The sequence below is a fragment of the Fringilla coelebs genome (assembly GCF_963513975.1).
Source record: "Fringilla coelebs genome assembly, chromosome: Z".
Lineage (NCBI taxonomy): Eukaryota > Metazoa > Chordata > Aves > Passeriformes > Fringillidae > Fringilla > Fringilla coelebs.
The window spans coordinates 78,852,674-78,879,522 of record NC_140031.1 but is presented as its reverse complement, the minus strand read 5'-3'; the positions used below and the strand labels follow the sequence as shown (position 1 = coordinate 78,879,522).

At 41.3% G+C, this 26,849-nt stretch overlaps 1 protein-coding gene across 3 annotated transcripts; it reads right to left on the bottom strand.

Moving 5' to 3' along the window:
* Positions 1-174: 174 nt before the first annotated feature.
* On the bottom strand, positions 175-26,370 carry FSD1L (fibronectin type III and SPRY domain containing 1 like). 3 transcript variants are annotated; one of them, XM_084225234.1, is made up of 14 exons: positions 26,260-26,370; positions 21,748-21,843; positions 20,682-20,813; positions 20,050-20,151; positions 17,558-17,580; positions 14,469-14,590; positions 12,739-12,948; positions 12,311-12,409; positions 10,898-11,024; positions 9,190-9,222; positions 5,945-6,042; positions 5,264-5,515; positions 4,842-4,930; positions 175-3,433 (listed from the first exon to the last, which is right to left on the bottom strand). In XM_084225234.1, the coding sequence occupies exons 1-14, from the start codon at positions 26,272-26,274 to the stop codon at positions 3,314-3,316; spliced, it is 1,518 nt and encodes a 505-aa protein (XP_084081360.1). In that variant the 5' UTR covers positions 26,275-26,370; the 3' UTR covers positions 175-3,313. The 3 variants fall into 3 exon arrangements, with proteins under 3 accessions (XP_084081360.1, XP_084081361.1, XP_084081362.1); XM_084225235.1 differs by having other exon boundaries at positions 5,945-6,039; XM_084225236.1 differs by lacking the exon at positions 9,190-9,222 and having other exon boundaries at positions 5,945-6,039.
* Between the last annotated feature and the right edge of the window lie 479 nt (positions 26,371-26,849).

Here is a 26,849-nt window from a genome sequence, read left to right as displayed (position 1 = left end):
GAAAGCGCCGCCGCCAAGCGCAGCCCGCCGTCGTAAAACACCCCCTCCCCCCCGCTGTCGCAAACCCCTCACCCTCACGGGGGTCTCTCGCGCACCCCGGAGCCCCAAAACCGCCCCAAATCCCCCCAAAACGAGGCGGCGGTAAAACGACACGGGGAGAGACACACACAGGGTTGCAGATTTCTGTATTAGTACAAAACATCGCGTCACACGCGGGCGGCACCCCCCCCTTCCCCCTCCCCTCCACGGCGAGGGGCTCCGGGCAGGGGCCCCGCGGAGCGGCCCAGGGATCACCGGGACCTGCTCCGAAGGAAAGCCACGGCCAGGCTGGCCCTGCCACAGGACACCGAAAAATAGCGACGCTGGGGCACAACAACAACACAAGTCACGGTCAGCGTCCATCCAACACCCCGCACGCCTTTAAAATAAAAACACGGACAGGCCCAACACGCTCCCAGGTGGCTGCGCCGGTCTCCGTCTGAGACGTGGGAGGGGTGAGGAAACGGGATTTGTACTCTACACTCTGCTTTTCCTGCATTTCTGAAAAATGAACCTGCCACCTCTGCTCTGCCTGTTTGGTATTTGCAGAAGCATTTATATCCCCAGATGGTTTTTTTTGTTTGTTTTTTTTTTTTTTTTTAATTATCCTGTCTGACACTGACATCCCTAGATGCGGTTAACACAGTTCTTACTTTTCCACGGAACAATAGCAGCTATGCTCATCTGTATGAATACCTCAAGGAAAACCTTTAGTTCCTCAAAAGTCAGGCTTTCAGAGTTAAAATATCTCCAGAATACCAGCAGTAGTTACTTAAAAAGAAAAAAAAAGGAAAAAAGAAAAAAATTAAGCATCTCCTTTTGGTCATAGAGCAGAAAACTCCTGTTTTGCCACCATGCAGTACTGACTCCAGAGTAAATAAGCCTGGTGGATTGAACAACAGACCTTCAAAAAAATCTGATCCACTGCCAAAGAGCCACACCTCTCCAAATCCCTGAAAGTGGATTCACAAAGGAAAAGGTAACTCCACAGGCTCCAGGCATCCCTGTCCAGCTGCAAGCACAAACCCTGCACCAACTGCAACAAAAAGCATCACTGGGAGCAGTGTGGTGTCGCTCATCTTCCTATGATGATGGGTGCTGGAGAGACACTAGTTCAGAAAAAAAAAAGTCTAAAAAAAAAAATATCTAAAGTGCTTAAGGCAATTCTTCATATCCCCATTTACTAACAACAACTGGACTACATGTTAGCAGCAAAAATTTGACATCTGTGCAAACTATTATATAACAAATCCATCTTTTTAAGGGTGAAATGTCACATGTTAGGGTTCACACCTAGGAAATGAGTTAAACCAAAATTTGAAAGTCACAAGTCACAGTATGAAACCCTCCCAAGCTTTCTTCTAGCTAACTGTTAAAAGAAAAATGACATTTTTACATCGGTGCATGTCAAATTCACCTTGCAGCTTACACTACAACTTGCTAAAAAGAGAAAAAAAAAACAAACAAAAAAAACAACTGCATAATTTAAATGCTCTTGTAGAGGGCTGGATAATACTCATGGTTCTCACAACACATTAGCTGGTTGTAAACATCCCCTTTCTTTCCACAGAGGGAAATTTGAAGAGGAACTGCAGCTGAACACCCAAGATCAAGACAAGTGAATGAGTGGTGATGAGGAGCTGCCAGTCTGTCCTGGTGCCTGGGCACCATATCCCCGGACTAGAACTGGCTGCAAAACTGAGTTTGTAGCAATTTATCCCCAAGAACTCCTAGTCAGGTGTCCATTGCAGTAAAATGGAAAGAGAAAAAGTTTTTACACATAGTATTTGCATAACAGTAACACCTGCAGATAATGTGTGAAGCAGATTCAAACACTGTTGACCAAGAACCACGTCACTTCTGAGTATCTTTGTCCCAAAGCCCAAGCAACAGAACACGCAGAAGAAGGTACAGTTAAACTGGGAAAACTAGTTTGTACTTTCCTCTGCAAAAAGAGATTACAAGTTCACAATGCAAATAATTAAGAGATGCTCAAGTTCCCGATACAAAATAAACATTTTAGGGCTCAGCCAACCTGTCAACTTCATGATTCCTCAAGAAAAATAACACTTCCCAGAACAGGTAATCACATTTCCTTGTTAATTTTTAACTTTTCACTGAACATCATAGCCAGTTTATTAGAAGGCGTCTGAAGGAATTTCTCCTTCTCTTGAGAAATTGTGATGGACAGAAAGGAGCCATTGGTAATATTGAGGTTTAACACGATTAGATGCTTATGGTTTTATGGGCTAAAGGATACACAAAAGGCAAATATACTGGCCCAGCAGCAAATGAGCCAAATCATTATGGACCATGAATTTATAACAGTTTTCAGGTGATACCAGAAAACAATCTTCAGTTAGGAAACACCTGATTCAAGAGTGTACCTGAAAACTATTTATAGGCTCCTCGGCTTGATTAGAGGGAAGAAAGCAGATTAAAAAAGCCTGTAATAACCTAGTAATTCCCACTGACAAGCTGGGATTTTTCCACGAAGAATATAACATGATTTTTTTTCTTTTTTTAGCTCTCCCATTACTATGAATAATTTGACTACTGTTTTACTAGGCTTGCAAATGGGGGTCAAGGCAATAGAATATCTCTAATTTTCTAATGTAATCAGAATGCAATTAATGTAATGGTGACATACAGGAGCCAATATCAATACACATGGTTTTAAAAAGGAGTTACCCATGGAAAATACGAAGATTTTATACCACTAGGGGAAATAGCCACAGCCTGCTCTTCCTGTTTCTTCATACCAGGCCTACACATTCTTGTAATATCCTTCTGTAACCATACTGCTGTGGTGTTCTGCCAGGCTTGGCCAGCAAATCAGTCTGTTTTCAAAATGCATCTCAAAAATCACAACTTCTAATGGGAAGCCTAGTAATAAATACACAGTTAAGTAATTTGCATTAGGAGAGCTAAAAAATTGTATTTGCTATATTCTTCATAGAAGAATAGTATTTATAACAAAATTAATATTCAAGTCTGTAACAAAATGCTTGAATACAGTATTAGAAAAGTACATAGTAACAGCTCTTGGCTTTTTTTTTTTTTAAATAGGCAACAGTTCAGCTTTCTGACATTTTCTGGATTCCCAGCACTGGTTCCTAACACTTTAGCCCCAAAACCTTTGCACTATCAGTACCCAGGCCCTAAACAGCAGAAGGTAGCAAACCCAGTAAAATCCAATGCTCACAAGCTTCTGTGAGTAGTAGCTACACAGAAAAACAAAACATTCAGCAGGAGAAGTTTTAAACAGACATTACTAGGCAACATTATTTAGGCTGCTTGTTGAACCACCCAATCCATTTTCACTCTTCTGAAGCGTTTTCACAGCACTTGGCACCTGCAATCCAGTAGTCACTGTGAGCCCGCCACACCAGATCTGGGGGGGGAGAAGAAAAAAGTCTGTATTATGAACCAAACACATCTTTCTCTTCCCATCCCACAATTAACTAGCACAAACACAGCGGCATGTCCTCTGTCACAGCCCTCTGTAAAACATTCCAATCACAGTCATGCTGATTTTTAAGTCCATAAAGTCTAAGATGCTTCACATACCATGCTTCATAATTAAGTTTATAACAAAGACCTAGTACTCAGATCACTTGCTCCTAACTAGAGGAGTTCTTTGAAGGCAAATGTGCCAGCAGCAAGTAGAGTGACAATAAAAAGCACCTCTCTCATTATGCTCCATTGCCTCAAAACAGTGCTTATTTTTGTCATGTCATGCTATAATTATGTCAACATAAACATATTGCAAAGAAAAAAAAAATTTGAGAAGTTTCAGGGGCACAGGTGCCAGCAACTTCTATTCTGCAGATGAAAGAATGCCACATTTTCATGATTATAAATAAGTTTGAGAGCTGTAATTAAGTAGTTTGTCATTTTCACTTGTCCTGTTCAGTCACTAAGGCTGCTGTCACTCTGTGAGGGGCTGGCTGTGTAAGGTGCAGAGGGACAGCCTGAATTTCGGCAAGCAACTGTTTCCCCAGATGACTTGGGAACTGAATTTACACAAGTCGGCCTTTGCTATGCTAGGGCATGGCTAACACATGTATCCCAGTAGGTCTGAAGCTGTTCTTTTCCCCATATGCTGAAAAGGATCAGCAAGGCAAATAAACAGCCATGAAAAAAATCTATATCTGTTATAATCCCAGGCCTACACACCCTGCTCCCAAAGCATGATGCACTTGATAGCACCTTACAACACAGCTGACGCCTCCCAAATTAGCTTAACTAATTACTTAAATAATTAAAGGAAAACATTAGTAACTAATCCTTCTCCTGTGTGTTTTGGGCAAGGTTTAAGCCTTCAACACTGCAGAAAGCTGCTGCCAATTATCTTAGAGTGACAAAAAAGGTTATGCAGGGCACTGAACTGACTGGCAAGAAAATCCCACTGAGCTCTTAAAGATGTGAAAGGTGGAGACTTTTTTCCCCACTGGAAAGAATTGGGAGCTGTTCTGTCCCATGACACCAGTTCTGTTGGCTCAGAGCATCCTGGACTCCATCAGTTCAGATCAGTTATTGCAGTGGGCTCCTCAGCCACTGCAATGTGCTGTTAATTCCATACACACAAATTTAATGACTTCTGTTTACACAGCTGAGACATCCAGGTGCAGAGTCCTGCTGGGGTGTCACTGTAAGCACCACACAACATCCAAGAGAGAGGAGTTAAACCTTTTAAAAATTACTAGTCAGACAAACCAAGGGCTTGCAGTTTCCTTCTTTAAAAAAACAATTAAAACGGAATTCAGTGCTAGAAACGGCAAGATTTTGTAGATACTGACCATGAAGCCTGGTAGCAATGGTTGGGTAAACTTTGTTCTGAAGGTGTGTAACAATGCCTTTGAGCTTGCATTATAAAATGAGAGCTGACCTAAGAGAGAGAGAGAGGGAACAAGTTGACATTCAGCTTAAACATAGCTTAAGCTAAGATGCAGTTGCTGCCTAACTTGTACAAAAAAAATTATTCTTTTCCAGGACACTAAGTGCAGTCTCAAGAGTGTAAATTCACCATTTTCACTGAATTTCAGTAGCTCTGTTACACAGATGAACTCTGTTATTTGACATGACAAGCACTTAGGGTCTGTGTTTGCATGCAAGACTGGATCAGTCTGGAAGCAATGCACTTCCTCAGCCTTGGACTGCTCCAGCTCAACAGAAATAGTAACTTAACTGTTTTTACTAAATCTCCTAAGAAGAAATTTACCTCCATCAAAGTCACAGTACACTCCTATTCGGTCTGGGACAGGTATATCTAGAGTCTTTGCCTTGTTGTTATGCTTTGCTGAGAACGTGGTTTGCAGCCAGTTGTTGATATGGATGCACCAGCTGGAATTAGTCTTTCCCAGCTGGTCAAACTTCCCTGGGTTTCTGTAAGTTACTCCCACGCTGTAGGATTTGCAGTCCTTCTGGGCTCTCACTTCCCAGTAATGCTGTCCACTTTCAACAGCAGTGTCTCCTAACAACAGAAATACATTTAATCACAACTGAGTGTAGTTAATTACAGTTGAGTGCACCTTACAGTGCTGCCTTCCCAATAGGCACCAGTGATGTCTTCTCTATTTTAAGGCAAAGAAATCTGAACTATAAGGAACAAGAAAATTGTTCAATAGAATATAAACATAAAACAGAATAATAAGACTGCATTTACCTATGCTTATTACAACAAGCTACATTTAACACCAATTTGTGTTTAAAAGCAGTGCATGTCAGTCACTAAGAGCTTTGTAATCCAAAGCAGAGTTGAAGATGCAAAATTCTGGTGTTAAAAGGGCAAACTGCTCCGGGCAGGACAATGCTGAGTACACAGCCTTGAACAATCACAAACTTTCCCTCTAATTCTTGCCTGATCTGCCCTTTCCTAAGGGAGCAAACAAGTTCAGCTCACCCAGCACTGTGTAGGATTCCCCAGCAAAGCGATCCCGGCTGGCCCTCGCCGAGGCCCTTGGGCTGTTAGTGGATCTCTTCGGAGATGCTGTGTTGCTTCTGAAGGAGAGATCAACCACTCAAAACCTGGGCACAGCTACAGAAGTGCACACTCAGGTGTCCCTGAGCCCATCAGGTGCAAGAGACACGCACAAACACTCTAGAAATGGCACATTAGTTGATGCCTCTAACAGCATGCATGCACAACAGCTGAGAGGGATGAGGTGACAGAAGAAAACATACAGAATATTGTAAAAGTACAGGTTCAGAGGCAGCTGAGAATGGAAACAGAGGGGAGGAAAAGCAGATGTGTGGCACATGGTTTGAATGAAACACTTTAGGATGGAGAATAGTCTAATGAGCAATCAGTTGTATAAAAGAATAATTTTAACCTAATGAGGTTTTCAGACTTTTTTTAACCTCGGTTAGGCCCTCAGAAATAATTACCAGTAATTTAACCATTAAACTGAGCGGGGGCTATTTGAAATATTTCTCAGTAGACAGCAAATCACATCTGCTTACTACTTTGAAGGCCATCAGTAGCAAAGAATTCTAACTTCCCAGAAATAGCTGTACAGTTTTACAGTTTAATTTCATCCACAAAAACCCAAAAAAAGTACAAAGTCTGTCTCTGAAATACATTGAGAAGTAATTTTCAATTTCTCATCCTCTGGAGTCAATCACACATTGGCCTTGGAAGAAATATTACCTACAGAAGTTTTCTCTCCAGCTGCTCCTTCAGCTACAATTTGCTAAAGCTACTTGTTACTTTTATGTCCATTAATACTGTTAAGTTCAGCTTGTTTTCTTTCCAATTCATTCATTATTCTCAAAAACCATTCCATAAAGGTTTGGGACATGTCCCTTTTTCCTACTACCACCACAAAAATAAAGTCACATGGGAATCAAAAGCTAAGTGAAACTAAGCTGCCAGATGTAGGTATGCTAAAATCTAATTCATGACAAATTTTTAAATTCCATTTACAGAAGCCTACAAAAAATTAGTGATGAAAAAGCTGTTTACTTGAGCATTACTATTTAGCATGTAACAGAAGACAACTATGCTTCCAAACTGCTCACAAGAGATACACAAAGGGGTTAAGTGTACATTGTACAGGTGCACCACATCAAGTGCTTTTGGATTTTGTAAATATGGGGGATGCTGCAGTTTACTTACCAAAGGAAAAAGTTAGCAAGTGATAGCATGAAAAAAAAAAATAGCAAAGCCAAGAATTAAAGCATTATTTCAGAGGGAGGCACTCTGCAGATTTCAACCTGCTTCATGTGCATCAGACATCATCCACTCACATTCCCAACAAATGCTGCTGAAAATTTTCTATTAGACCCAGTACAAATGGGCTATGCAGAAAGCAATGTAGCAATGTGGCCATTTAGAGAATCACAATAAGAAAAATGCAGGCACTTTGCTAGAATTTTCTCAAGGTTAAGAAAGCTTCTTGGTATCATTTACTATGTTCAAGTCTGTAAATGGCCACTGCATGTGCTTTGTCCTCTCAAAATTTAATAGCCTTTATCAGTTCAGAAAATTACACTGACTGTTTGACATAAAAGCTGCAAAAAAACAGTTGTTCAGGCTTTTTTTCCTCCACAGTGCTTACATCTCCCTTCCAATGAAAGGCAGAAAATTTCATAGCAGGAAGTCAGTTTTGTGCCCGTTTTCCAGTAGAGCACAGTCCTTATCAGCCAGTAACTGACACATTTCTTCCAATATTCGGAGGCCAGATATTCTTGTCTCATGGTTTAGGATTGTTACCTACAGCACTGCAATTAGTCCCCACTTCCTCATCCGTTTCAGAATACACTCCATATAACATGCCTTCTCTTCTGGAGAAGAAAGGTCAAGGAAGGAGATCAGAAATTGAGAGGCTTTTTTATGGTCTTATAAATGAAAGATAATTAAGAATTTTGTTGCCATTGTGTATTTCCAACTCTTCAAAACTACACATTTTTTGTTTAAAGTAACTATACTACGATTTTTTCCCCCACCTCCTATGGAGTCAGCTTCAACTTCCCTTCTAATGCAGACATCCCACAGATGTTTTCAGGCGACAATAAAAGCCTCCTACAAGAACTAAGCTCATCTAAATCCCTTGCTAGAAAAGATCAGTCTGAGATGCAAAATTGAACATGTCACCATGTCCTTCTACCAAAGCAGAGCCAAGAACTAGGGAAGCTCTCTACTAACAGCTACAAAGAGGCCAAGGTGTAAAATTCCCTGAGCTGAGCAGGTAGGAGCATCTCCAAGACATTTTTTTAATTTAGTTTAGCACAAATTGCTATAATTTATGTAGTAGAACAATTGAAACTGAATGGCTTCAATAGCTTATTTTGCTTTTTACATAAGCTTTTCTTTACTTCTGATTTCAAATCAGATATAGATCCACTTGATAATAACAGGGGTGAATAAATGATGAATAACAGGACTAAAACCTGCAAGAAATTAGGATCCTGGGTACTTCTTTTGCTCCCACAACTTCTAAATCAGCAAAAGTGAGCACAATATCAAAAATAGGAAAATAATTTCTCAAAGAGGCCTATTTCAGTAGGAAAACAATGAAAACATGTGACACTAAAAAACCACAACTGCCCAAAGAATAGGAGAATAGTTTACCTAACTTTACATCTCAAAAAAAAGGACTTCTCATTCAAACACTTGGTCCTGCAATTGGAATTGCCATGAAGCTTTTAACATACGCTTCATCCTCTTCAAACATGCAAAAACATTTACTTCTTACCTTCTGGTGTCTAGTAACAGCTACAGCACAAGTTCAGAAGCAAAGAGGTTTTTGAGATTCAAAAGTAAGAACAAAAAAAATTATTTTAAATTTCTCAGAAAGGAGATTTTATCATATTTGTAAAAAATTTGCCAAGGTGTTATCAATATGTCTGTAAGTAACAGGGGTCTTTGGATTAACATTAAAACACATGATGCCCTTCCAGCCATTGCAAATCAGGTTTCATACACATTAGGATGAATCCTTCCAAAAAGACTCTCTTCCAGTCACTGGAGAATATATAATCTCTATGAATCCAAATTAAACTGCAAAATAACTTCTAAATGCACATGTGCACTGTTACTGATAAAGGCTATTAGATTTGTTTCTCATGACATCAAGCAAAGGAAAGTAGCAGAGATTCCCAACAAAACTAGGTGCTAAATCCTAGGAATAAGAGGTATATTATCACCTTCTATTGCTCTTCAGCAGAGGATTCTGGCCACTGTCGACAGAAATAAGTAGTCATTAAAGAACTGTTCTATCACTACAGTAGATATCCCCAGTTTTAAAATGCCAATAGAAGATATTCTATCACACTGCTGGCAATATATGCCTGTGGAGAATGTATTTGTTCATAAAGTATCTCAAACTCTGACTACAGAAAGCCAATAAACCGTGGCTGAGGGAGTAGCCAGTTATGTGGACCCATTCCCACAGAGCATTCCCAAAGCCCAAGAGGTGAGGCACAGACTGGGAGTGGGGCCATGGGCTCTGCACAGATCCAGCCGGACACCAGGCTCACAGCCCTCCAGGTGAGGGAAATACACAGAGCAGGGCAGGTTGGGGGACACTCAAGGGAAGAACAGATCTGCAGAAAAGCCACTGAGAGTCTGGGAAGCAGAAGCTGACATCAACAGTGCCCTGTGCCCTCGTGGCACAGGTGGACAGCCACACCAGCCTGTAGCCCCAACACAGTGACCAGGAGCCCAAGGCAAGTGACTTCTCCTGTCCTTTTGACAGCTGTGTCCAGGTCTGGGCTCCTCAAATTTACACCCTGACATACCAGAGCAGGTCTGTGGAGAGCCAACACCACAGTTAAATCTGGGGCACAGGAAGACAGTGGGGTTTGCTCTGCCTGAGGAAGACAAGAACCAACTGCTGTCTTTAATGAGGTAACAGGAAGGGGAGCAGAGAAGATCAAGCCAGGCTGTCCTCACAGGGGTCACACCAGTGGCTGAGAAGCACCTGGGAGTCACTGCACCACAGGGGATTCCAGTCAGGTACCAGGATATTCCTCCCCTCCCATAAAAGTGGCCTGGAACAGAGGGCTAGCAAGTTAACACATTCCTCATCCACACATTCTTCATCCTTGGAAATATTCAAGGCTCAGCCAGAGTAGGCAGAGTTAAACATTCTTCCAACAGTGTTTATCCAATGACTCAGCACAGCAGACGTCTAACAAATCTACCAAGAGCTCTGCTGAACTTAAGTGTTTTTCCTGGAAGAAAGCAGTATGTTTAGAGCTGCCACATCCACAATAGTTATGTTTCATTATCTATTATCTTTTGCTGTCTGTTTTGTTTTATTGCTACTTTTTTCCCCTCCAATGAGGGTTTGAGATAAATTCAGATACCACCTATATATAGCACCAGTTTTATTTAACCTCTTCTTTCTCAAAAAGGCAAGGTAGTCAGCTCTTTCCTTACTTTTTTTATAGTAGAAATGCTGTCTATTGACCAGAATTGACCTGCAACACTAGTAAACACAGAATTACATCAGCTGCCTGTTCACATTTACCTTATCTACTGCCCTGGCCTTATGTGGCAAGGTTTTGATACCAGGAGAGGAAGAAGCCATAGAGGAGGTGAGTGGGCATCTGGTGGGTAGCCAAGATCAGTTCATCGCAACTACACCTTAGTTCAGTACACTGAATGATACCCTAACAAATGCATTTTTAAAATAAATAAATGTTATTTGACAATTATGACACAGTTTAGCCTCTACATCAGTGTGACAGAGGAAGGGAAATAAAAAAAATTAACATTTCTTCTGGAGAAACACTTCTGAATAAAATTCCTCTCACGTCCCACTGTCTCCAAGTGCTTTAATTCACCCCTGCCCTCTTCCTTTAACTGCCAGATGAGATATACCAGACACTTACAAAACAGAGTTCTTACCTGTTTTTATTTTCCTTCCCTTTTATTTTTTCTTGGCCTTTGCCTCCAGTAGGATCCCATTCAACGTAGGTGTCCTCAACTTTCAAGTTCAGATGAGATGAAGTACTGTCCAAACTGAACACAAATGCTGATCAAGACAAAATAGAAAACAGTGAAATGGTATAATGGTTATTCAGAGAAAATTATAGAAGCAGTAGTAAAATTGTTGCAGAGTTTTATTGAGCATAATGAAAACCCCAGCTTTTCAGTCTGACACTTGGAATCAAAAAAACTAATGCAACAGACTGAATTTCCTAAATATATTTACAGACTGTTCTATAAACGTCCTGATATCATCAGATATTACAGTCTGACCCTGAAAGAACATATACTTGAGATTTTTAAGAGTTTAGAGCTCAAAAATGCACAAGTGTAAACAACAGTCAGGTTAAGCATATGGACAAGGAAAGTGATTTTCTGTGGGTTGATTATTAAAGAAAGTGAACTGTGTTCACCCAGGAATAACAAAAATAATATGGGAAGCATGGTGACTGCCCAGACAATCAAAACCAGAATTACTTTTCTGGTACAGGACTAGGGAATTATATGGCTATTAAACAGATCCTATGTCTCTGACAATGACTGTTGCTTAAGAGTATTAAAATAATTATAGAAAAGTCACCAGAATGCCCATCAGCTCATTCAAATTCTATACAGCTTTATTCTTATGAAATAACATTCAAAAGGAAGAGAATTTGTACTTATATAAATTATTTCGCTGATAACAGTCATTTTGCCCTTTATACCAGACCTGGATGTAAACCAAACCTCAGGATCACCCTCTCACCTTAACAGCTTTGTGTTCTGTCACAAAACATCCCTTCCAAAAAACTTCTCTTTCAGTTTATTTACAAAATGTTAGGAAGCCACTCTAACAATTCTCAAATCAACTAACATCATGACTACACACCTTAGGCAATTCAAATCTGCCAGCTTTTTAAATATTGACAGTGAATAGAAACTGCAGCTACAAAGTCAAGGAAACTCTTTCCAGCAACTTCTAGTTACAGAATGCTGTCTGCCACTAATAACAGGATAATTACACCAACTGTTTAGATGCCCAAAGAGTCACCCACAACATTCATCCTTCTTCTTGCTGTATGCTGGCATCATACAGCAGCACATGGGACTGTCACTCCACAGGTCAAAGCAATCAATGCCAAGCTTTTGGAGAAAGTGACATTAACTGCCCCATTTTTTTCAGGGTCTGGATGCCAAAAGGAGAGCTTTGTGCCAATAAGCTTCTTAATCCTTTACAGTTGTTTCCCTTTCCACTTAGGAAGTGTTTCAGCAGGGCTCATGCAGAAGCAGACTGAACATAACAGGTTCAGGATTTTCACCACAGATAAGGTTCAGGAGTTTTTCAAACTTTACCTTTGGTTTCCAGAGTCACAGGGTCAGAGTATTCACCTGCCACAGCTTTGTTGCAAGCTTGTACTCTAAGGTTCATGTATTTTGTATCAAATTTCAGACCTACAAAGCAAATGTTTACAAATTTGAAGTTGTGTTTATTACTGATGGCTCCTACAAGACTAAGATCTATGCCCACGTAGCTGTCCTTCATTTATCTCAATCTGCAAAAAACATGCTTGAATACCAGTGTGAACTTCATTTAACACACACCTTTTGATAAAACCTCCAAGTCAAAATCAAAGACAGAAACTGTTATTGTACAAAGCACCCATGACTGATGTGATATAATGGCAGCTTCATTACACGCTGAAGAATGGGTGTTTTGCAAAACTTCCAAGCATAAAGAATTGTATCAATATTCTTGGGTTTGAAGTATAAAAGACCTTTACCTGATAATGTGTATTGAGTAGCTTTAATGTAGTCAACCAGCTCCCAACGCTGTTCTCCTTTTAGTCGAGGGAGCCCATCAAAGTTGGTTTTCCTATACTCCAGCACAAAATGATCAATTCTGCTGTCCTCCTCAGGCATTCTCCATGATATTGTTATGCAGTTGTCAGCAACCAGACATGCTGCTACATCTATCTCTGGAGCTTTAGGGACTGCAGAAAGACAAGCAGTTTGAAAAATATGACCCTACAGGAAGAACACCAAGTAGCAAACTTCTGTTCCTATGTTGGTGGAAAATAGGTTCAGCTGCACCCCTCACACAGCATCACTTATAATTATTTTCATCATTACAGACAATAATATTTTCCACTAGTTTCTCTTCAGTTACCCAGTTTTCCTTTATTTTCACTCCTTTGCCTTGAAAGGAGGGGGAGAAACAGTTCTTAAGGTCCACTAAGACTGAAGTTTTGTTTACAGGCAACAAAATTCTACTTCCATGAAACCAAAGAGCACTTAAGTCTATGGAAAAAAAGTTTTGAAAAATAAGGCATTTACATACTATTTGTAGAGTCTAAAGGACATGCAAGGAAGACTTTTGCTGCAGGAAATGAAAAAAGTTTTATTGTTTTCAATTGAGCTTTTGGTGTCCGAGTAATTTGGAAGCATGGCACTACAGTAGAAAAAGCAAGATTGATATCCAGACAGTCAATTTTCCTGTTAACAAATCAGAAGCCCATTTCAAATCCCTATATATTTGACAAGGAAAAATGTATAAGAGTCACACAAAATAATGCCTTTATCTAAATGCAAAACTTTGTTCACACTTGCTGTTATATCTTTGCACCCCCACTGCTGTTGAACACATGCACGGTGAAATGCAGGGCAGTGATTGACACCCAGAGTCCAAGACTAGAAGGTGAATTTCTGCCTGGACACTGCCAGATGACCACTAGGAATAACAGTGGTCATGTATTACAGCTGCTACCACATACTGTATCTGCAACACATGAGGCAGAAATGGAAACTGATGCTGCCAAGTCCTTAACAGATTTGGATTTGTGACCTAGAGACGAAACAACTTTACATCCCTGCCAGCAGTGTTCTTGTCAATATATTCTCAGTAACAGCCAAGGGCAAAGTGCTTTAAACTGGAAAGCAACAGGATTAAAAAGGCATGAAAGATACACACTGGTCTAATGCACCCAAGTTTACTGTGAAACAGGAACAGATGGATTAATGCACAACTTGTAATATGGTAGTATCACTGTATAGTGGACTGTCCCTCACCTGTATTTCAGACTCTGTCACCACTCTTGTAAGCAACGTGTAAGTTTGCAGTTTCACATATAACACTCCTGCACATGAGCAGGATTTTGGGGTGTCAGTCAGGATCAAGCTGGCATGGACAGTCCTAAGAAACCTCAGGCAACTTCACCGAGTACAGAGGAACTAACAACTCATAAAAAAATGTGGTCCAGAAGACTCACTCTCACTTCTGAAACCAATACTGTTTTCCAAAATGGTGTCTTTGCAGAAATTAACACAATAAAACTAAAAAACTCTCATCCTCAAGGTATACAATTTAACACACAATGAGTAAGAATTAGTTTAGATACTCTGAAAAACTTGCTTATTAGGGTGCAAGAGGTGCAATTTTCTTTTGTTTGGTTGGTTTAAATATAGCAAGCTGTTCACATAGCAACAAAATCAACTCACTGAATATGGTTTTTACCTGGCAAAAACTTCACAGCTTGGAGCATCCGCTTTTCCAGGGCAAAGTCCACCATCATATGAGTCATACTGTCACTGACTTTTGGTTTCAGAGAGAGGCGGAATGCTGAAGCCACTGTGACACTGAAGCCAAGAAAACAGCATTAGCAAAATGTATTTCCCATTGTCAAGTCCTGTATCTCATTTTCCAAAACAGCAATCAGACAATCTGTATTACTGACGTCAAACTACCGATCAAAGGTTAGAACATTTTTCTAACACATAATTGTTTACCATTTAGCACACTCAAAATAGAAAGTTTTGCTAATGTGACTGTCTCAGAATAATGGTGTGAGCTACCAGCTGTTCCATATTACTAAGCAAATAAATACTAAGGAGGTGACTAGAGATGAGTTTAAGACTTTTTACTAGTGACAAAAAAACCTGGATTAGGAACAAAACAAAATTTACATCACTTGACATAAATTCAGCAAGTATGAAAAGTTTGAAGTAGTGCACACTCAGGATCATGTTCATGTATTTCTAGACAGAAATTAGCAAGGTGACTATACTGATATTATATCTATCTATCACCTTATCAGGGGATTAAGAGCTTTTTCAAGCTGCAAATTAGAACATGCAAGCACCAGACCAATGTTACAAGATACACTAAACACTGAAGAACATTAATTCCACAAAGGAAATGCAAGGTCCTTCACCTGGGCAGGAATAACCCCAAGCACCAGCACAGGCCAGGGTGATCTGCTGGCAAACAGCTCTGCAGAGAAGGACCCACAGGTCCCGGGGGACAAAGAGCTGTCCCTGAGCCAGCAGAGTGTCCTGGGGACAAGGAGGACAAGGGGATCCTGGAGGGCACTTGGGAGGGCACTGCCAGCAGGTCAGGGGGGGATCCTGCCCCTCTGCCCAGCCCTGGAGGCACCTCTGGAGTGCCGTGCTCAGCTCTGGGCTCTGGGGCAGGAGGGACACAGAGCTCCTGGAGAGGGGCCAGCAAAGCCTGCGGGGGTGAGGAGGGGCCTGGGGCATCTCCCTCCCCAGGAAAGGCTGGGGGAGCTGGGGCTGCTCAGCCTGGAGAGGAGCCCCAGCTGAGAGAGACCTCATCCCTGGGTGTCCCTGTCTGCAGGGAGGGGCAGAGCAGGGTCCAGGTCCCACTCTGCAGGGACAATGGCACCAGGGGAATGGGCAGGGACTGATCCCAGGAAATTGCAGCTGGACATGAGGCAGAACTCCCTCCCTGTGCAGTGACTGAGCCCTGAACAGGCTGCAAGAGAGGCTGTGCAGTTTCTCTTCACTGGAGATATTCCAGAACCTGGACACAACCCTGTGCCACACGCTCTGGGATCACCCTGCTGGAGCGGGGACATTGGGACAGATGACCCACTGTGATCCCTTCCAACCTGACCCTTCCTGGGATTCTGTCAAGCACAGCTCCCATTTCCACTCCTGAAATCTTAGCTGACTACCATTATGAACACTCCCCAGGCATTTTTGTACTCCAACCACACCACCAAAAAATCCCAATACAAAACAAGGCTTTCTTGTAATTCTCTAACTCTGAAGATACCAGGGCATGAAGCAGATTTTGAGTAACACTGATTCAGACAACACAGAGATCCCAACTCCTCCTTCAAAAAAATGATTCTCAACTACAAAGTAATACATACACCACAAAAGTCAACTGCCAAGACCTGAATCCATTCTACATCCACTGACATGTGGCACCCTTAGAACACCTAACACATATTCCTTCCTGCACTCCACCAGTATGTAAGAGATTGTATGCTAACCACAGATACATCAAAGAACACTGAAAACCAAAAAAAATCTGGACGTGTGGAAGAAGAGGAAACATGGAGTTTAATATCAAAGATACATGCAAGTCAGGAGTGATGAGCTTTGTAATTCTGGGGTATGAGACAATTATGAGACTGAGCTGAACATCATGAAAGACAATTCAATTGATTTCCCAAGACAAAGCTCACGCTCTGAAATTCAGCACGGGCTGCCTAGCACATCAGTGCTCAGCCAGATGGGTAGAGAAAATCTCTCTTTAAGGAAGAATAATCCTCTGATTAGCAGCAAGAGAACACCAGGGAACAGCGGGCTTCAGACAACTTTTTAACTTCTGCTCAGACACCAGTCTTGGACAGAGAACCACAAAGGATTTGGTGATAATTTCAAGAAACCCAAAGAGGATATTTATTACTGACAAAAAGTACTAAAGAGTCCCATCACTGACACTATCCACTCTCCCTCTGACCTGCTAAGGATACTAAACTTTTACCTCTGGAAAAGCAAAGATTAAATTAAACTCTAACAATTACTCATTTTACACAGAAGTTCAGAGAATTTAGTAAATCAGAGCCTTCACTGAAAAACCTGAACATTGAAAGCCAACCTATTCGGTCCAAAAAAGCAACAACATCCTGTGAGCTGCTTCTCAAAATATTATATACATCACAGAAGGTTTTCTGAACAAAAAGGTCATACTCTTGGAATAGAGTTAACATTCTTCCAAGTGAAGAAAATAGCCTTAGTATTGATTGTGAGACAGCAAAGTTTTGCTTTTTAAACAATTGGTCAATGAAAAGCTACCAGAAATTATTTCTTGGTACCAGTGTCACCAGAAGTATTTAAACAGCTACAAGACTTTTTACATTTTGAAGAAAAATTAGCTAGCAAAAGTCTTTAAGTACTTGAAAACCAAAAAAAAACCCAACAAGATTCTCTCACAACTAAAAGGGGCAGAGTCAGCTTGAAACATTGTTAAATTTCAGCCATGAGGAATTAATAATAAGGTTATTAATAATGATATACATATATACTCAAAGACAATAATTGCAGCAGCTGATGCAGAGCTCTACTTCCCTGCATCAAAAATCTCTTTTTATTTAAAGTTATAGAAAGCCAGGAAAAACCATACTACATGAGCAGCACAGAAGTTTTTAGTTCCCTCTCCAAAGCTGTAATAACTAAAACTTAGAAAAGAGTCAATCAATTTGATTAAAGCTGACTATGACCCTTTTACAGTAAATGCATTTTCAAGGATAAGATTAATTTAAAGACACAAAAGTCATAGATTTTGTACTGTACCTATCTTTGATCTGTCTGGCAGCCTTGATGCATGTCAGGGAGAAGAGAGAGAAAGTAGTTAGTATTTCCATGCAAGTATCAATGGCTGTAACATGCAAGAAGGCCAAGAACAATCTCTGCTGCATTGCTCAGATTTGAAGTTCAAAACGAGTTTTAACATTTTCCTCAAAATAAACTGCCCTGTGAAGCATGTTAATAGCATGGGTTAGCACAGCAACACTCTAACATCTGGGGGGGGGGAAAAAACCTGATTTCCAGAGCCACACCAAACCAATTCCAAATTACTCAGCTTTCTGAGTGTGACTTTGTATTTTCAGATTTCTCTAAATCAGTTAGTTACTCTCCATGGCTTTTTAAAAGAGCTACAGGACCAAGCCAATAACATTTAACTGCCATGGTATTTTCTGTGAAACTAAGTGCTTATTTGTGGCATTTACCATGCCTGACTTGCTGAACTACATACCCTGGATGCATGCCCTGAGCAGTAAGAAAAAACAGGAGTAATTCTAACTTTTCCTCCAAAAGTAAGGAAGTGTTGTTTGAAAAGTATAATAAAACCCTCTCTGTATGTCTGCGTTCAAAAATAACAGCAAGTAGCTCTTCTCAAATAATAGCACTGAAGCAGATGCAGAAGTGATGACATTTAGAAGACAAATATCAACTGGCATATTGAAAGACAAAAATCTCTCTCCTTCACCAAAAGGAGCTGCAAACCTAAGAGAAAAGATTATTGCTGAAGTAGTGAGGGCTTGGTTGTGTCTGTTGAAGCCTTACTTCAACACTGCTCCTTGATCCAGCTGCTCATTCAGCTGAATTATTTTCCCTTTCAAAGAGACAAGAATCATCAGGCAGCTTCCCAGTTTGAAGTAAAAAGTGGAGAACTTCCAAATTTTTCACTAAATACAAATCACACTGAGAAAAATAAATAGGAAATCAGGCTGTCCCTGCTACAAAATTGATTATATATTCCTAAAAAGGGAAGCAGAAAAAAACCAAAACAAGTGTTTAGAAATAATTTAGCTTAAGAGGTAGCTTTGCTTTACCTCAAAACAAAGTTACTGTAGGAATTACTGACTGATTTTCCTACATGACATAAAACAGATACTTCCCAACAAAATCCCTGGGTTTCATCTCCATGTCTTGTAAAGTATGAGGTAGCCAGGACCCAACATCTGCAAGACACTCTCAGCTTAAGTTCACTGACTTTAGTTTGTTTCCAGGCTACTGGCAGAGCAGGACCAGCTCATCCCACAGGAGCTGCCCAGCAGTGTTTGATCACATCCTACCTAAACACTGAATCCCCCTGCAATCTGCCACTCATGTTCTTTTGACTTCCAGGTAAATCAACTCCAAGAATAAAGCCACAAAAATATAACATAGGGGAAAAAAAATTAAAATAATCTTATGCTACTTGCTCCTGAACTGATTTACTGGAATATCCAAGGAAAATTTGTGAATATACAAGAGTCAGGGCTGGAGCTGCCCCCTCAGGAACACTTGCTACTCCTACCAGCAGAGCAATAGAATTAGCTGCCTAATAGCCAAGGCAATATTACCTTAACATGTCATCCCCGAGTGCACAAGGGTAATACCAGTATCAAATCCTACATATTAGAGCTCACTGAATTGGATTTCAGTATCTTAATCTTCAGACTCCAAATCTGAAGAGGTTTTCCCCCAGCAAATGCTCAGGCAGCTTTCATTGGTGTGTTTGATTGGAAAAAAAAAAAAAGCCTTAGAGAGATCTGAAATAGAACAACTTCCAAGAAAGCCAAAGCTGTGTTTTGCACAGAGCTCAAGAGCCAAATTAATTTTTTGCTACGAGACAGAAAGGACAACTCCAGCTGAAGAAAAATACTCTTTAGGAACTGGTGGCTCTTAGAGGCAAACAAATCAAAGCTGAGACCCAGAAAGCACGACAGCACACAAACATGCAGCCAAAAGGTAAAACTGACACCAGAAGACAGCTTTCCCCCTAGCTCTTTTAAACTGATTTGTGTCCTTGTTCCCATTAAAATGGAGAGAGAAAAAAAAGTAATTGGGCCTTGGATTTGGTGTGGCTGATCCCACTGCTACCACCAGGATTACTGTAGCAAGCATGACTGTACTGATTCAGTGGATATGTGGAACTGTTTCCTTAATTTGCAAGTATATTCTTCCAGTTAGATACATGTTATTCCACCCTCCCTTCCTGGGGGTCATTGTGCAAATTTGATTAACAATGACAGTTGCCCAGCAGAAGGCACTGTATTCCCTCCCTGTCACCCTAAATAAGAAAAAAGCCAACTTGTTTTACCAGAAATTGCATAAGAATTCAGGACTACAATGTTTAACTTGGCTTTTCAACAGAGCAGTATTTTTCTATGCCTGTCTATCCTCACTCTAAGTACACCTGGTAAATCTGCAGTGTCCAGGAGAGTAATGCAAAGGATATTTCAAATCAAGACAGATGACAGCACCTGTCTCACACACATCCAGTCAATGTTTTCTACCTCTAAGAGCTCCACAGGGTTCTTTATGTCCAGCGACTGCACAGCAAGTTCCAGCAGCTCTTCTGAGCTCTCCAGGGCACGGCTGCACTGGCTCAGCTGATCCTGAACCAGAAACAGAAAGAAAAATGTGATGTATTCCCACCACAACAGCAGTTTGTGAGACACCAGTTCCAGGAAGCACATGAATTTGTTATGCATTTGTGACAACTTACTCCCTTATATAACCAAGGCCTCTGACAGTGCCCTCACTTCACTGTGCTTGACAAGTGCACAGTGATACTTGGCACATCCCACAACTCCAAGGGGAGGAAGCTGAAGTCTGACTTAAAAGCCAGATTTCATTTCAATGTCCTGTTTCCCCCAGCTTCAGGGTTTCAGAAAGCAGAGAAATAAACACTTATATTCATGTGCACTACAATTTCTATTTACAGGACTGCACTTCATCACTGAATGACTGTGTAGCAATAGCCTTGAAAAAGACAGTGACTTTACCAGCTCTGGAACTGTCACAAGACAACCCTGAAAATCAATATTGCTGTGTAACAAAGGTGGATAGCATAACAGGAACAGAGGAAGTTTTAAAATGCTTCTTTGCAGCTGCAAATTTTTTTCAGGAGGAGTTATTTATTTACCTGCAGAGCTTGAATTTTACGAGCTTCTTCTTGCTGAATAGTGTTGGCCATGCTCCCCTTCATCTCATGTAGGACAGAATACAGACCATCAAACTCCTCATCCAGCTCACTGATGGCATTGGAGGAGTTTACCTGAGAGGAGAATTGAAAATGCTGTTTACACTGGAAACAATGCCAAGAAACTGAAGGTCTCAAAATTCCCTACACACGTCTTGCCATGACCACTGGATACCTTGTGACTGTTTCTCAGCTTATCAAAAAGGGAAAAAATATTAGGAATGATCTAACAGCCTCCTAAGCCTCTACATCAGGAGATGGATGTAGAGAACTGAATGCTGCAATCTGTGAATATTCCATGATTCTGAAACTTGCACAAAACCAGCACACTTGGCAATTTTGTTCCATGCCAAAAGCCTTGATTTTCCTTGCACACTTGTATATGGATTGCTAGATGTTTGGAAGGAGGAAGTTGCCCAGTTTCAAATAAAAATATTTCATTTGATGCTGAAAACTGCACTTAAGAAGGCAGTTTAAAGATTTGCTGGATAATTTCCATTTTTGCAGCCAACCTGACTCAGCTTTAGGATGAAGCAACTTTTGGCTGATTGACAGGTGGAAGGAACCTAAACCTCATCCTCATGCAGATGCTCTAACAACAACACCTAACTCTAAACTTGAGCTCAACAATTTGAAACTGGTGAAAACAGAAAGACTAAAGAATTTTCTCTCAAGTATCATTTTTCAGTCTGCCAAACAGAGCAGAAGTCTGAAAATACAGACTATTTCCCACCAATGGGAGACTCAGATCTTGCATCAGATTAAAGATTATCTTTCCGACACAAAAGAAGTTCTACAAAACCTGTTCACACAAAATGCAAGGCCACCACAGCTGTCATCCAGAGACACACTTAAAAATTAAAATGTTCTTCTATCTCGTTCCAACATGAAGATGTATTTTGAACTGGATTCTCACAGCCCATCCTTTAGACATTACACAGTTTGAAACTAACAAAAGTGCAAAGGTGCCCCCCTCTCAGATACATGCTATGAACCTTAAAATAAATACCTGAACATTTGATATTGTATGGTTCAGCATGTCAATGAAGTTGTGAATTTCATCATTTTTGTTCACTAGGGTACTGACAATCCTTTGCAGAGTCTCCTAGAATTACAAAAACAAGTGAGAGAAGTTGTAAAAAATTGTCATGCAATTTTTTTTTCAAATCATCACCATTTTAAACACCCATGAAAACTCATCACAGACATTCCAGCTGCAGCAAATTCAGTTCTGACAGGATCAAAAAAAGGCATTTTCTCAAGACAGTGAAAGAATATTAAATGTCTAGGAAGCATTAAAGATCTTGAGGTGTTAAGTCTGAGAGAAATCAAGAACCTGCTTTAAGACACCCCACTGTTTGACATGTTTTTCTACATAAGTCACCTGCACCAAAATACCCACTGGCACCACAGCTTCTCTAGATGACAAAACTGGTGCTTGTGCAGCCAAACAGAACTAATAAAGAAAATTTTTAAAGCTGATAAAAGGGAACCCAGAAGAAAAGCTGAGATGTCCTCATGTCAAAAGAAGCTACTGTGAAATAACCATGCTGACAGATTATTCTACATGCAGAATAAATCTGTAAAAGTGATTTGTAAACTTATTCTACAAGGGGGAAAATATTTCGGGTGAGTAAATTCTATATTCCAATTAAAAGTGACCTCAAAGAGGAAAGTTTACTGACAGCTGAGAAAGAGAACCAAGCTTATCTCAGTGATGTGCATCTCAGTTGTTCAAAAATAGGTAGATTTAGCTTACAAAACACATACCAAGCCAGAAAAACTATTAAAGTAAGTCAAAACTTATTTTAAATTAAATAAGACCACCAAGTCTAATTTTGTTGAGCAGCTAGTCACATATTCTAAGAATTTGACAAAAACACATCAATGCTTGGAAGTTAATAAAATTAAGGCAAGTTGTATTATTCAAGAATTTTAAGTAAAGGTGTATTATTAAAGCATATCAGGATATATAAGTAAAAACAAAGATAATATGAGGAGTTAACTAGTAATTTCCTGTAATTTAACTCAGGCTGGCTGATAAGTTTTAGAAGCAAATCTAACTTAAAAAAAACAGGTAAACATTGTCTCAATTAATACATTATTGTTCAGCTGATCTGGAGTTTCAATTGCTCATTCTAATGTTGTGACTGGACAAAATTTAGGAAACCAAGGCACAGGGAGATAATAAAATACACCTTGGAAACAAGCAGACCACCAAAGGGATGTTGCAGAAGTCCCTCCCAGAAGCAGCTTCTCAATAACCATGTACTACCCAGATCATATTTGTTTGCTAAAAAGCAAGAAAAATGTTTCATCCTTTCACAACACCCACAGTGAACCTCAACACTACACCATATTTAAAGAACTCCTCCATTAGCCCTAAGCTGTGCTCCTTCCTCTTTTCCCCTGACACCTCCCCAGGCAGTTGCCAACAAATCTGCCACGAGATATTTATGGGTACTCCAACCCCTGCCTGTTTAATAATGCCATACTCAGGAAGTTAAACCACAAGTAGGAAAAACACCCAAATTTTAGTGCTTTTATCACAGGTGTTGATTGTCTTACATACAGAGGTAACAGAAGAGACAGCAATGACTCAGGTCTGGACTGGGGGAACAGAAACAAGACCTTCCCTTCTTACAGAAAATCTTGACCACTTCATTACTGAGCCTTCTCCTCGCCTGGCAAAAACTGAGCACGTTTGAAGGCAATTTTGTACACATCAGAATGCCAGATGAATAGCCATTGTCCAGCCAGCTGCTTCTGCATTCACCACTGACCAGAGGCAATTGTTTTCACAGGCCAGATAGCCTGGAGATAAGCCTTAGATCCTATGAGCACAACTGTCAATTTGGATGAACACGGAAAACTCAAAATCCTCTTTCAGCACGGATCTTAGGGCTTACTCAGCTGCAACACACGGGGGAAAGGGGTTCTTGTGAGCAGTGCTGAACAATGCTGCTTGGTTTTATAGCCACATCCTGGGTAAAGGGGAGCATCTACACCTGAGGAACATTTAAAAGGCCTTCACACAGCCAAACAAGCCAGCTGTTAAAGAAGATTCTCACCTAAAGTTACAGTTAACTGACTAAACATGGGTTGTTAAGGCTCTTTTTAAGTAAGCTACCAATTTCTCTGCTAGGAAATTCAACCAGGTTTGGTGAAATTTTAATGAGTTTGAATGCTCTTTAAAAGTATCCACCAACACTAGAGAGAATTTTTCTAAAACACCAATGCACAAGACACCAGAACAACAAAGGCTGCTTTCAGGAACCACTTATTCTATTTTCCAACATAATTTTCTCTTCACTAATAAGCAATAAATAGATTTCCTTCCAGATCTACCATACATGCCAAATTAAAAACATGCTCCAATATTTCCACTTCTTCCTTTAAGGGGAATTTCTGAAAAGCCAGTGTAATTTAATGGAAAAAAGGCTTCTAGAAACATTACCAATGTAAGCAGCAGATGAGGCCTACATTCTACATTAGTTTATAGAAGAATTTCAACAGCACTAAGCCCAGTAAAGTTTCTTGGTATTTCTGCTCTAAAGGACATTTAATTCTACTGCTCACTGATGAATGCAGTATTTCACGGAATTCTATTACAACCAATTTTCTTTGAGCTTTCTCTCTGACCTCTGTGAGGTCAGTTTCAAATGGATTTTCAAAGCATTATGAAATGTTTATTACAGAAGTAATTTTTGCTGCTGCCAGTGAGCTTCATGATGCTTTTCCCTTTTGTGTCCTAATTTTCCTCTCTGAATCTAATGCACTTTGCTAGGGGAAAAAAAAAAAAAAAGAAAAACAACCCAAACATGCCACTGGTAAAGCAAGAGTGTGGATGAGCAAAGGATGAAGAGTAAAAAAGGATAGAAAAAGTAAAAGGAAGCCCTACAACATGTAGTTTGTAGTCTTGTCAGGTGGATAAAAACAGAAAACCCAGTTTTGAAAGTGAGTAACATGACATGGCACCTCTTAAAGCAGACAAGCACCTCATAAAAACTAATTTTTTATAAATTAAACAATCACAGCAATGCTGCAAAAGAGGCAAGCCACAAAGTTGCTCAAGATCCTACTGAAGGCTCATGAGCTGACTGCAGGCAGAACAGTTTCTGAAACAGTCCTGGGTCTAGGACAAAATCACGAGACATTATAACCTTCATATCCAGATCAAATTTCAAGGAGGTCAGGCTTACTTAGCTTCCATTAATTTAAACTCCTGCACTTGTCAACACAGGGAGGTTGCCAGAGTTTGAAGAGCTCCATACAGTACAGGTGACATTACCAAATTAACCCTTGGCAGAGAAGGTACAGTAAAACACAAGATCCACTGCAGTTTTACTGCTGCATCCAGAACCTCTGGGATTCAAATATGATCAACGACCCCAGCCAGAAGCACCCACAACAGGGGCACTCCTCATTTACTCCTCGCCCAGAGGGACAAATCTCACATGGAGCAGGCAGACAGACCCAAAGTTGACAGTTCCTACCAGCAGCACAGTCCTTATGGCATTTCACATCTCACATTCCAAAGCACACCTTCAGAGATATTAGCTAAATAAGTGTTATGTAAAATAAGTTACATAGAATTACAGTGTTTTGTGATTTAGGGCCTTGCTCCCTTAGGATGAGGAGCTGGATTTGCTGAAGGCTTGGGCTGCCAGCTGTGAACCCACAGCCAGTTCTGTTGTGGTTGGGATACAGTTAATTTCCTCAGTAACTTCCCAGTAACTCCTACGGCGCTGGGGCTTGGCTTTAGCGAGAGAAAATTACGCTGATCGGTAAATTTCATTACCAGCAGCAAATTACTCGGGCCCCACAGACAGACTGAGGAAAGCACAGCACCCACAGAGCACAGAGGAGCCCTTCTGCACGGAGGGACTGGAAGCCAAGAGGCTGAGCCACAACTTTCTGCACAGGAATATCTGCTCAAGAAAGCCCCAACGCTTGGGTGCGCGCATCTCTGCCCTACAGCGAGTTCCCCGAGGGGGCTGATGGCAAGAAATGGAAGGAAGGAATTACAGGGCAGCAACCACAGCGAAAAGAAAAAAAAAAAAAAAGAGAAAAAAATCCCCAACAAAACCCTTTTATGCATTAGCTCCCTTCAACACTAGATTACATCAACGGCAAACAGAAGGGCTTACGCACGCACCATAATTACTTATGACAGGAATACACAGAATGAAAGAGCTCTGCAACCGCTGGAGCACTTCATTCCAGAACGGCGGAACAGCCAGGGCTGGAAAGCATCAATCCAATCCCTGCGGCAGAGCAGGCTCACACGGAGCAGCCGACACCCGAACGTCTCCAGAAGGAGGGAGACACACCCAGCAGGGAAGCGGACTCGGAATCCCCCACAACTCCGCCAGCATCCCTTCCCCGCGCCGCTGCCCTCCCGCACCGCGCCTCTTCCCAGGCCAAGCGCCGGGAATGGCCGGGAATCAACGGGGAAAGGCCGGGGAAACGCCCCGCCGGCCTCCCGGCGGCCCGCAGCCCCTGCCCCGCGGGGACTCACCCGCTCCTCGTCCATGTCTGCGGTGCGGCCGGGCCGGCGGGCCGGGGACGCGCGGAGCGGGGACGCGCTCCCGGCGCCGCCGCTCCCGCGGGATAAGCGCCCGCGCGCCCCGCCCCGCGCGCACCGGGCCTGCGCGCGCCTGCGCGCCCGCCGCCGCCGCCGCCCCGGTGCCGCGGGTTCGAGTCCCGGCCCCGGCGAGAAGGTGGGCGGTGGGGGCGGCGCCGCTCCGCTCGCCCTCAGAAAATGTCTCGTCAATCCATACCAGTACCTCCAATCCATAAAAATGCCTCCAATCCACAAAAATACCTCCAATCCATACCAGTGTCTCCAATCCATACCAATACCTCCAATCCATAAAAATACCTCCAATCCATACCAGTACCTCCAATCCACAAAAATACCTCCAATCCGTACCAATACCTCTAATCCACACCAGTACCTCCAATCCATACCAATACCTCCAATCCATACCAATACCTCCAATCCATAAAAATACCTCCAATCCATACCAGTACCTCCAATCCATATCAATACCTCCAATCCATACCAGTACCTCCAATCCACAAAAATACCTCCAACCCATATCAGTA

Bases quoted from the DNA above. Each gene is read 5' to 3' on its own strand.
- FSD1L (XM_084225234.1), bottom strand. The intron at 12,949-14,468 runs GTAAAAACCATA...GTCTTTCTGCAG, and splicing joins AGCTGTGAAGTTTTTGCCAG to TCCCTAAAGCTCCAGAGATA. The intron at 12,410-12,738 runs GTAAAGGTCTTT...TTTGCTTTGTAG, and splicing joins TACTCAATACACATTATCAG to GTCTGAAATTTGATACAAAA.